Source organism: Leucoraja erinacea, chromosome 11 (assembly GCF_028641065.1).
Source record: "Leucoraja erinacea ecotype New England chromosome 11, Leri_hhj_1, whole genome shotgun sequence".
NCBI lineage: Eukaryota > Metazoa > Chordata > Chondrichthyes > Rajiformes > Rajidae > Leucoraja > Leucoraja erinaceus.
This window is the reverse complement of record NC_073387.1, coordinates 45,658,506-45,670,806: the sequence shown is the minus strand read 5'-3', so window position 1 is coordinate 45,670,806 and position 12,301 is coordinate 45,658,506. Positions and strand designations below refer to the sequence as shown.

At 39.6% G+C, this 12,301-nt stretch overlaps 1 protein-coding gene across 3 annotated transcripts in view; it reads right to left on the bottom strand.

Moving 5' to 3' along the window:
- LOC129701751 (protein FAM13B-like) overlaps positions 1–12,301 on the bottom strand; it is a 73,004-nt gene that overhangs the window by 11,632 nt on the left and 49,071 nt on the right. For all 3 annotated transcript variants that reach the window (XM_055643159.1, XM_055643160.1, XM_055643158.1), the window contains 6 exons: positions 11,745–11,961; positions 10,858–10,996; positions 3,541–3,622; positions 1,396–1,625; positions 883–966; positions 218–307 (listed from right to left, as the gene is read on the bottom strand). In XM_055643159.1, the coding sequence (XP_055499134.1) occupies positions 218–307; positions 883–966; positions 1,396–1,625; positions 3,541–3,622; positions 10,858–10,996; positions 11,745–11,961 (842 nt within the window). The remainder of the gene's footprint in view (positions 1–217; positions 308–882; positions 967–1,395; positions 1,626–3,540; positions 3,623–10,857; positions 10,997–11,744; positions 11,962–12,301) is intronic.

Here is a 12,301-nt window from a genome sequence, read left to right as displayed (position 1 = left end):
TCTGGTCTCCTACTTTCTTCACTTCAAGCCTTCGGTTTTCTAGCTCCCAAACTAGAAATTTCATAAGACTCTACTTTGAAATTATTATTTTTTTACAAAACTCTGCTTACCTGCCCTCTTCAGGCTTGTTTTCATATTTTGTTTGATACTTGTAGCCTTAGCACATTTTACCTAGATTATTGTTAATCTGAATATTTAAGGACAGCGTTTTACTTACAATAACAGGTGTTGCTTTGGCTAACATCTGCTTCACAAGTCGATATCTATCGTATAAAGGCTTCACCAGCTGTCTTTCTTCCCTGGTGACCTAAAAAATTAAATAAGCCTCATTAAAAATTGAACATTAAGTACAGGTACAAAATCGCTCGGTATATTACGATATACTTTTGCAGGATAATTCAAGGCAAGACTATTTTTGTATTTAGTCTTGTTGATTCAAGAAATGTTAAACAGTTAATGTACCTAACATTCGAACATTATATTTTAAAATAAATAAATGATGTATTTCATATAATTTAATTGTTCCAAGGGAATAGAATAAAGACTACAGTGTAATCCAGGTTTCAGTTTCAGATACAATCACAAACCATTTTTATCTTCACTCTGGCAATTTCTGATGCTATCCAAATCCTTGGCTTTCATGAAAATTTAATGCTTGAAAGTCTGTCCTTTTGTCATTTACGTTGCTTTCAGCCCTAAGACGCTAACATCACATGAATAGAGTTCTCCAATGTTCCAATGTTCATTAACACTCATTCCCTCCAGATTTGTACTCCATTTTGTGCATTTCTCCAGTCAATTTACAAATATTTAAACAATATTTGTTTAGAGATTTATTTTTTGAAAATTGTCCTGAATAAAAATAGACAGGTGTGTATATACCGGACATCCGTGAATGCTCTCAAAATGCAAGAGACTCTTCTGAAGAGCTATTTTCTCTGCCGTTAAGTGATTCTGTCTCATTTCCTGTAAAAAACAAAAAGTTCAATTAAAAAATGCTATTATAATAAATCCTCAAAGCAAATGTTGTAAACTAATGTTTCTTTGGCACTAATTCAGACTTTACTTCTTGACACATTAAAGAACATTCTTCAGATTATATCTACAATACTGCTTCATGGCAAATCCTCTGCACCAGGGTGGATTTGCAGAGGAAAGAATACATTGCATTCAAACCATTCGACTTAAATAAGATTTTAATCTCAAAAGGAACTCCATTGTTCCAAGAGCATCTGTCCATAGTGCTGATCAACAAATATGTGATTTATACCCACCAAATGTATGGAAGCCATCTAAATATCACATTAATTAAAGGCAGTGGTCAAAAGGCAAACAAGCAGCATTGAAATTTATTTTATTTAATATATTAATAGACAAAAGGTTGTTAACCAATACCTTAATATCCTCTGGCCAGTCTTCTTCGGCTTGTTTCTCTTTAAGTCTTTTTAAGATTGTTTCTACTGTTGCTTCCATAGATGGCTTTTTCTCCTTCTCAGATGTTTCTCTATAAACATCTCTTTGCTCATGTTCCAGACAAGAACCAAAGCTCTTTGGAAGAGTATTGCTTCTTGGACGTATTATAGGCAAAGTTTCTAAATCGTTGTCAGAAGTTTTATATTTCATCTCTATGAAAATACAGAAACAATGCTCATGAGTTCATTTGTTGACAATGCATAAAAATAGATCTGCCAATTAAATCATATTGTTTAGCTTTGTGACCTCTACATCTGGAACACAATACATTAAGAAAATTGCACATTAAATATTGATCATTATCACAATGGGAAATTTAGATTTTTTCTGGATTCAGTCATGCTGCTGAAGCAATGGAGGAGACAGCTCAGCTAGCAGCTGCTTGTAGCAAACCTGGCTGAACATGTAGTTATTCAGCTCCAATCTGATTGACTACAGAGTAGCTGCAGCTATGCAATCTTTTAAAATGAACTGATCAATAAATACGACTTGGTCAAATGCAGTTGACGCCTGAAAAGCAGGATCATGAAGTAGAAGAGATGAATGAAACATTTATCAATAACTATAAAACAAAATTCTATTGGAAAAGGGAAAACAGGGAGAATAATGCTTCAATTTCCATAGACTAAAACCCACCTAAAATACACGTTCTAGAGCTTGGCAGTAGAGATAAGGATGGTGGCAATTACAAAACATTGCAGGGGAAAAAAAGGAAAGATATCTGGTGACATAGTACAAGAGACTATAGGGACACCATGATGATTAATGCAAAAGGGAAAATTCAGAAGCAGAGAAAGTCAAGGGCTAAGAGGTAAAAGGAGAATGAACTGTTATATCACATGTTTAAGAAGGAACTTCAGATGCTGGAAAATCAAAGGTAGACAAAAATGATGGAGAAACTCAGCGGCTGAGGCAGCATCTATGGAGCGAAGGAAATAGGCAACGTTTCGGGTCGAGACCCTTCTTCAGTTATATCACATTATCAGTTTGTACCTTCTTCATTTATCAGTCAAAATTCTTCCAAGAATCCTTATTTCAAAAGTTTGCTTTAGGTTTTGCAAGCATTGCAAGGTTACAAGGATTCATTTCTCTTTCCACAGGAGCTCAATTTCTCTCAACCATAAGACACTGTAGCATCAATGGCTTATGAGGAGAGAGTCAGAGGCTTCTCCAGGGTGGAAATATCAAATACTAGAAAACATTACCCCTCTCACCTTGAAGCTATATTTAAATATTTAACGTAGATTTACGAGGCAAATTCTCCCATTCCCCCTCCCTCCCAAAACACACGCATGTACACACACACAGAATGACAGTTGCCTGGAACAAACTGTTAGGTGAAGTGACAGAAGCAAATATGATAGCAACATTTAAGAGGCCTCTAGACAGATTCATGAACAGGCAAGAAATTGAAGGATATAGAACGCATGTAGTCAGATGTGCAGTTTAATTTGGTATTGTGTTTGGCACAGGCATCATGGGCTGAAGGGCCTGTGCAGCACTATGCTCTCATTATGATGTAGGTCTATTCAGCCACAAAAGGTCAGTTGACATGGCCATCCCAACTGTGGCTACCACGTGCACTGGTACTGCAATTTCTCCATTGCTTTGTGCTTGGAAGTTTCTTTTGGAGTTTTTAAACATCTGCATCCCCCCCCCCCCCCCCCCCCACTAATGCACACATCAGATTACTTCTTTTCCATCATCATCTCCGCTGGATTGGAGGAAATTACTCTTTTCAGTCCATCTACATCTTAAAGGAATTTGCCTGTGATTTGGAATCATTTCACCAAATAGCTTCTCACAAATGCCTGTTCAAATCCAAATCACCAACCACCCAGTTAAGATTTCCATCCAAGCAGATAGCTGCTATATAACAACATTCCTCAGATTTCCCGTAGGAGCTAAATGTGCAGGGAATAGAGGGATATGGGTCATGTACAGGCAGGTGAGATCAGTTTAACTTGTTCAGCACAAACATAGTGGCCTTTTCCTGTGCTGCATTGTTCTATGCGATAACAAATGTCAAATTGACCTGTGTATACAAGCACATCAAGAAGTCTTTACCTTTAAATTGTTTGCGTAACTTGACTAATTCATTCATCCATTTCAAAACCTTTGGATTTGCTACTTTGTCACTGTGGGACGGCTGGAAGAAAACACCATATTTTGCCATTAATTAGAGCATTAGCACACAAAAATATAATTTCAAACATTTTGCCTGCTAAAATTTATATAATGAATTGATTATTTTTAACGAATATTAATCCTACAGCAATAGATGCTGCTTTTCTATGAAAATGGTAAAATAAGAAATTGCAAAAATGTGATGTCTCCCCCCGCACAGCCCTGCCCCCCCCCCCCCCCACACAGGTCTTAATTTTTCATGGTATCTATTTTTCTTTTCAATTCTGAGACAGGAGTGCAGTCCCATGCAAGAGATTTGATCATGAATTAACCAAACAGTGCAACAACAATGCTGAGGGAATACTCGTTCCCATTAGTTAAATGACAATATTTGCCCCTTAACTAATGGTCCAGAGTAAATTATCTAGTCAACTTAAGTTAATGTTGTTTATAGGACCTTTCAAATATAATTTGCCACCTATCCGTAAAATGTAACAGCGACTATTTCAGAGACTACCAATTGTCTACAAAACACCCAGATGCTTTTATATTGGTGATTTGGTGTATTTGTAATCTTGTAATTTGTAATTTTGCATTTGTTTTCATATGATTATTTCAAATTGAAGCATTGACCAGTGTTATAAAAAAATGTCTGTAGTCATAATATAGGTTATCCCAGATCAGAGAAGCAGATCTTTAAAGGCAGAGGGTGAAACACCAGCCTGCCTCGTCTTTTCTTCGTTTGATGTTTTGGCCTGTGTTTACTTGTATGTTTTTAGTATACTTTTAGTTTTTTGTATTATGAGAGGGCAGGGGTTGGGGGAAACCTTTATCTCTTTCCTCGACGGAGATGTGACTTTTTCATCGTATCTCCGTCTGCACTGCGGCTTTACCATCGTGGAGCTGCCGGTCCCTTTGTTAGGGTTCGGATGCGGCACCAACCGCAGAAGCTTCGACCGCCTTGATCGCGGGAGCTTCGATCACCCCGATGCAGGAACTTCGATTGCCAACTGCAGGAGCTTTGATCGCCCCAACTAGGGAAGTTTTGATTGCCCTGACCGCGAGAGAAAAGGTATAAGTTATTTGCCTTCCATCACAGTGGGGAATGTGAGGTCGCCGAAAAAACAAGATGGACGTGCTGCCTGCACTGGTGAGGACTCGTAGGGAGTGCCGTGATGTCGGTGTTTTGTAGGGACATGGCTCCGTGAGGACATCCCAGAGTCTAGTGCAATTGTGGACGGATTTCTGACTGTTCGTGCAGACAGGGACTGCAGAGAGAGTGACAGAGGCCGGTCAAAATTTGGTGAAGGAGCGTGTGTGTGGCTGTGGGTCTCCGCTTATGCTTTGTGCCCTGGGGATTCTCACACGTTGTTGTGGTAGCTTTTTAAGTCTATGTTTACATAGAAACATAGAAATTAGGTGCAGGAGTAGGCCATTCGGCCCTTCGAGCCTGCACCGCCACTCAATATGATCATGGCTGATCATCCAACTCAGTATCCCGTACCTGCCTTCTCTCCATACCCCCTGATCCCCTTAGCCACAAGGGCCACATCTAACTCCCTCTTAAATATAGCCAATGAACTGGCCTCAACTACCCTCTGTGGCAGAGAGTTCCAGAGATTCACCACTCTCTGTGTGAAAAAAGTTCTTCTCATCTCGGTTTTAAAGGATTTCCCCTTTATCCTTAAGCTGTGACCCCTTGTCCTGGACTTCCCTAACATCGGGAACAATCTTCCTGCATCTAGCCTGTCCAACCCCTTAAGAATTTTGTAAGTTTCTATAAGATCCCCTCTCAATCTCCTAAATTCTAGAAAGTATAAACCAAGTCTATCCAGTCTTTCTTCGTAAGACAGTCCTGACATCCCAGGAATCAGTCTGGTGAACCGTCTCTGCATTCCCTCTATGGCAATAATGTCCTTCCTCAGATTTGGAGACCAAAACTGTACACAATACTCCAGGTGTGGTCTCACCAAGACCCTGTACAACTGCAGTAGAACCTCCCTGCTCCTATACTCAAATCCTTTTGCAATGAAAGCTAACATACCATTCACTTTCTTTACTGCCTGCTGCACCTGCATGCCTACCTTCAATGACTGGTGTACCATGACACCCAGGTCTCGCTGCATCTCCCCCTTTCCCAAGCGGCCACCATTTAGATAATAGTCTGCTTTCCCGTTTTTGCCACCAAAATGGATAACCTCACATTTATCCACATTATACTGCATCTGCCAAACATTTGCCCACTCACCCAGCCTATCCAAGTCACCTTGCAGTCTCCTAGCATCCTCCTCACAGCTAACACTGCCCCCCAGCTTAGTGTCATCCGCAAACTTGGAGATATTGCCTTCAATTCCCTCAGATCATTAATATATATTGTAAATAGCTGGGGTCCCAGCACTGAACCTTGCGGTACCCCACTAGTCACTGCCTGCCATTGTGAAAAGGACCCGTTTACTCCTACTCTTTGCTTCCTGTTTGCCAGCCAGTTCTTTATCCACATCAATACTGAACCCCCAATGCCTTGTGCTTTAAGTTTGTATACTAATCTCTTATGTGGGACCTTGTCGAAAGCCTTCTGGAAGTCCAGATACACCACATCCACTGGTTCTCCCCTATCCACGCTACTAGTTACATCCTCGAACAATTCTGTAAGATTCGTCAGACATGATTTACCTTTCGTAAATCCATGCTGACTTTGTCCAATGATTTCACCACTTTCCAAATGTGCTGCTATCCCATCTTTAATAACTGACTCTAGCAGTTTCCCCACTACCGATGTTAGACTAACTGGTCTGTAATTCCCCATTTTCTCTCTCCCTCCCTTCTTAAAAAGTGGGGTTACGTTTGCTACCCGCCAATCTTCAGGAACTACTCCAGAATCTAAAGAGTTTTGAAAGATTATTACTAATGCATCCACTATTTCTGGAGCTACTTCCTTAAGTACTCTGGGATGCAGCCTATCTGGCCCTGGGGATTTATCGGCCTTTAATCCATTCAATTTACCCAACACCACTTCCCGGCTAACCTGGATTTCACTCAATTCCTCCAACTCCTTTGACCTGCGGTCCCCTGCTATTTCCGGCAAATTATTTATGTCTTTCCTTAGTGAAGATGGAACCAAAGTAGTTATTCAGTTGGTCCACCATATCCTTGTTCCCCATGATCAACTCACCTGTTTCTGACTGCAAGGGACCTACATTTGTTTTAACTAATCTCTTTCTTTTCACATATCTATAAAAACTTTTGCAGTCAGTTTTTATGTTCCCTGCCAGTTTTCTTTCATAATCTATTTTTCCTTTCCTAATTAAGCCCTTTGTCCTCCTCTGCTGGTCTTTGAATTTCTCCCAGTCCTCCGGTATGCTGCTTTTTCTGGCTAATTTGTACGCATCATCCTTCGCTTTGATACTATCCCTGATTTCCCTTGTTATCCACGGATGTACTACCTTCCCTGATTTATTCTTTTGCCAAACTGGGATGAACAATTTTTGTAGTTCATCCATGCAGTCTTTAAATGTCTTCCATTGCATATCCACCGTCAACCCTTTTAGAATTAATTGCCAGTCAATCTTGGCCAATTCACGTCTCATACCCTCAAAGTTACCTTTCTTTAAGTTCAGAACCATTGTTTCTGAATTAACAATGTCACTCTCCATCCTAATGAAGAACTCAACCATATTATGGTCACTCTTGCCCAAGGGGGCACGTACAACAAGATTGCTAACTAACCCTTCCTCATTACTCAATACCTAGTCTAAAATAGCGTTGGTTCCTCTACATGTTGATTTAGATAACTATCCCGCATACATTCCAAGAAATCCTCTTCCTCAGCACCCCTGCCAATTTGATTCACCCAATCTATATGTAGATTGAAGTCACCCATTATAACTGTTTTGCCTTTGTCGCACGCATTTCTAATTTCCTGTTTGATACCATCTCCAACTTCACTACTACTGTTAGGTGGCCTGTACACAACACCCACCAGCGTTTTCTGCCCCTTAGTGTTTCGCAGCTCTACCCATACCGATTCCACATCCTCCAAACTAATGTCCTTCCTTTCCATTGCATGAATCCCTTCTCTAATCAGTAACGCTACCCCACCTCCTTTTCCTTTCTGTCTATCCCTCCTGAATATTGAATATCCCTGGATGTTCAGCTCCCAGCCTTGGTCACCCTGGAGCCATGTCTCTGTGATCCCAACTATATCATAGTCATTAATAGCTATCTGCACATTCAACTCATCCACCTTATTACGAATGCTCCTTGCATTGAGACACAAAGCCTTCAGGCTTGTTTTACAACACTCTTACCCCTTATACACTTATGTTGAAAAGTGGCCCTTTTTGATTTTTGCCCTGGTTTTGTCTGCCTGCCACTTTTACTTTTCACCTTGCTACCTATTTCTTCTACCCTCATTTTACACCCCTCGGTCTCTGCGCTCACACATTTAAGAAACCCTTTCCCTTTAACTCCATCCTCCACTGTCCCATTCAACACCCCACCCCCTTATTCAGTTTAAAGCCGCCCGTGTAGCAGTGGCAAACCTGCCTGCCAGAATGCTGGTCCCACACCTGTTAAGATGCAATCCGTCCCTTTTGTACAGTTCCCCCTTACCCCAAAACAGATCCCAGTGATCTAAGAATCTAAATCCCTGCCCCGTACACCAGTTCCTCAGCCACACGTTCAGGTCCCGTATCTCCCTGTTCCTGCTCTCGCCAGCATGGGGAACTGGAAGCAAACCGGAGATAACAACCCTGGAGGTCCTGCTTTTCAACATTTTTCCGAGCTCTCTAAAGTCACGCTGCAGAATATTCATCCCCTTTTTTCCGACATCGTTTGTGCCGACATGCACTACCACCTCCGGGTGTTCACCTTCGCCCTTGAGGATTTTCTGCACTCTGTCCGTGACATCATGGATCCTGGCACCGGGAAGGCAGCACGCCATCCTCGCATCCCGTCTGTTGCCGCAGAAACCCCTGTCCATACCTCTCACGATGGAGTCTCCCACTACAATGGCCTTGCCTGCCTTAGGCCTTTTTGGTTTTGGCTCAACAGCCCTATTCGCATCGCAAGCCAGTCCGCCGCTCACGTCTTCTGTTCCAACAGCTTCTAAGCGGATGAACCTGTTTACAAGAGGTACACCACCCGGGGACGTTGGCATTCCATGCTTCCCTCCCTTTCTCACTGTCTCCCACCTTCTCTCTTCCAGTAGCTTAGGTGTAACAATCGTACTGTAGGACTTGTCAAGGAACGACTCCGTTTCTCGTACGAACCGGAGGTCGTCCACTTGCTTCTCCAGTTCCCCAAGTTCGGCAGAAAATTCCGCCATCAGAGAAGATAAAAAGTCAGGTGTTTTAGAGTTCTAAATCAGGTATAATAATTACAAAGGTGAAAATATATTTAAGGATGTCATTAGGAGAATTCCATGCAATGTCCAAGGAAAGGCTAGTCAAAGTCACTGGAATGTCATATCTTGAAGTGATAAAGGGTTAGATCAGATGTTTAATGGCAAATAGACTTGGAGGTTGTAGCAAAGAGACAGGGTTAGAAAATCGGAATCCAAAGGGAGTGTTACAAAATTTGATTAAGCCCACCATTGTCGCCTCCTTTTACACGAGTTGGGACATGAGATTCCAAATTAGCAATAAGAATAAGAAATTAGTGCAATATTATTCAAGGCTGCAAATTATTTTGCCCAACTCTTTATGCAAAAAGCAGAGCACTCGAGATTTAAAAAGCATAGGGTAAGAGGGTCAGAAGGAAAGAATAAAGTAAGTCTGCAAGAAGATAGGTCAGATAAGATTCTGCAAGGCAAACCAGTTTAGGTAAATAAAGTAAATAAATAATTTCAATAAATAAGGGGAAAAGAAAAAGGCAACCAGAAGTTCATAGAGAGAGAATCACAGATAGCAGTTTTGATAATCCAATTTACATCCAACAGACCCACCTCAGTTCCACTTTTCCATCTCTCCTATATCCACCGATTATTTTAGGATTCCAAATCTGATTTTGCTCATCCCACATTCATTCCACATTTCCATTAGTATATCCTTAATTAATCCCACATTCCAATCACTTTATTCTACATTAATCCCACATTTCCCATCAATTTATCCAGCATTAAATCACAATACCACCGTAATCCCTCTGTATTTAGCTCAAATGCAATCTTAAAAATTTCAGTAGCATCTTGAAAATGAAGCATAGGGCTCAGCCCTTCCTAGCAGCAGTTAAGATTAATTATTTGGGATTGGACATTGAACAGGACAAGAACAAATAATAGAATTGCAAGTTTTAGTAGCATCTACAATTTTGAAAAGTACATGAGCTGTTTTCCTAGCTCTGCTAAAATGGATAGAAGCTTATGTGCACTACCAATCAAATCAAATGGTAAAACTAATGATTTTGTGCATTTCAGGTGAGCATATTATGCCATAGTCCTCTGTGCATGAAGTGCATTCATTCGTGAAGGTGCATGGGTTGTGTCCAACAGTTGGAAAGCACTCGCACTAAATCAATTTGCACATTCATAACCCATGGACTCTTAATATTCTATTAAATTATTTTACTTTACAATCTTTCAAAACAAGCAAAGGACTAGTTCAATTCAGATATTTTTACTACAGTCGAGAAAATAATTACCATTCACTTCCAAATGGTCTGAATTAGTTTAGTTTCACAATTTCTAAACATACCATTAAATTTCTCAGGTTTAAAGGAAAGAAATAGCTTATCCTGTGAGGATTGAGAGCTTTGTTTTTCTGCCAAAGACCAAAATGTGATCGTTATTTCTAACAATAATTATATACAAAATAAGAACTATTTTCATTATGGACTTCTCATTTATGGATTATATTATAATAATATTTTATTCACTTTGTCAAACACTTTAAATGTTTTTTCTCTACATACAGTCTTCCAAATCATTTTTTGTGCTTGATGGAACTACTCAAAAGATTACTACTCAAAAGCCATGGAATCTGTTGCAAGTCAATGGAAACTAAAAATCCAAATAAGATTTTTTGCCCTTTCAAATCCCACTAAATAAAAAATACATAGCTCTAATCATGTGTGAAACTCTGCATCACCAATATATACGCCAATATATTGACTGAATATATTTTTGCTTTGTAATATTTCCAGTAATGATTAAATATTCAAGAAATTAATGTCTGGAAATTTGACAAAAATATTTCTGTGTTCACCTTCAACAGCAATCCAATTGACCAGTCAACCTTTATAACACTTTCAAAAGCTCACCTTGTACTTTCGATCCTTCTCAAATTGTGCTTCAAATAACTTAATTTTCTTTTTAATATTCTGAATCTTTTTTGTCAGTTGCAACTGAGTCTGCTCTTCCTTTTCATCATCTTTGGAATCAAGCGATGATCTTCGAGGCCTGAAAATATAATTACAATAGGTCAAGAAGGAAATTTAAAGCTTCTACAAAAATAGGAATACAAAATCTCTTGGTAGATCTCTCACTAGTGAGGCATGAGAAGTTTGTCATCAAATAATGATGATGTTTTAAAAATACTGTTTATTGTGGAAAGAATTATCCAAACAATGTTACCTATCAAAAGCAATTAACAATAAACACAAAAGTATAAAGTAAGATTGTGATGGCGAGTTTATCTAATCAACAGACAAGGTTATTTCAAGTGATCTAATTTTGCAAAGGATGACAAGAGGTTCATTACAATCAGCCTCAGAGCACCTGGGTTTAAGAGATGCAAGTGGATAATCATTACATTTTTTTAATTCAGTCAAAATGCACCCTTAGGCACATACGTACAAAGCAGAACGACATGATTAAACAATCCATCATAAATTATTTATATCGTCACTAGAAAATTGCACAAGCGATTGCCATAAGTGAAACTGTTGTGCACTGCTAAATTATTGTGAATTGCCAAGAGGACCATTCCCTGATCTGGAAATCAAATGGCAAGTAGGAGAAGTCAAATGTTTAATTCCGATGGCAAATAGTTCTGTACAGAAAAATATACAATTCAAGAACCAAAATCAATCTGTTGTGTTTACGACACCGGAAAATACAAGGCACTAAAGAACTGTAACCAAACAGTAGAAATGACATTATGAAGGAGCAATGGGAATAATAAATGAAGGAGCAGTACAAATCATACCTAAAGCTGGAAAGTCCTTTTAGCGAGGCAGTTATTGAATCAGACTCATCTAGAAAACGCTGCCTATGACCAAAATTAAGGTAACGGCGGCATAACATAGGCTGTGGGTCTTCTTCAAGTGGGTGATTAGTCAGTCTCCCAGCCTGTGGTGAGAGTTGTGCCTCTCCTAATTCATGCTCGTATTCATCCTGCCATGATTTAAATACAGGAACCGGATCTACACAAGGAACAAAAGAAAAATTGGCAATTACATAAATTCAACACCACTGCAACAGTTTAGTCACAACCAAGTCAACAGCTTCCTAACACAAGGATTGTAAGTTCCAAAAATATCACCACTGGATTTCATTAAATGGCTAAACTGTCATTGCACAATTTGATGTTCCCAAAATATGACCACAAAAATAATATTTGTTGTATCTTACCTGTATGGCCAAATGCACAACAAGAGCCAGTGCAACAAATTTAGGCAATGGAACAGTTCCATCCAGCCTGCATCAGTAAGTGAAAGGCCAACAACGCTCACCATTCCTCAACCTATACTTACCTACAGCAGG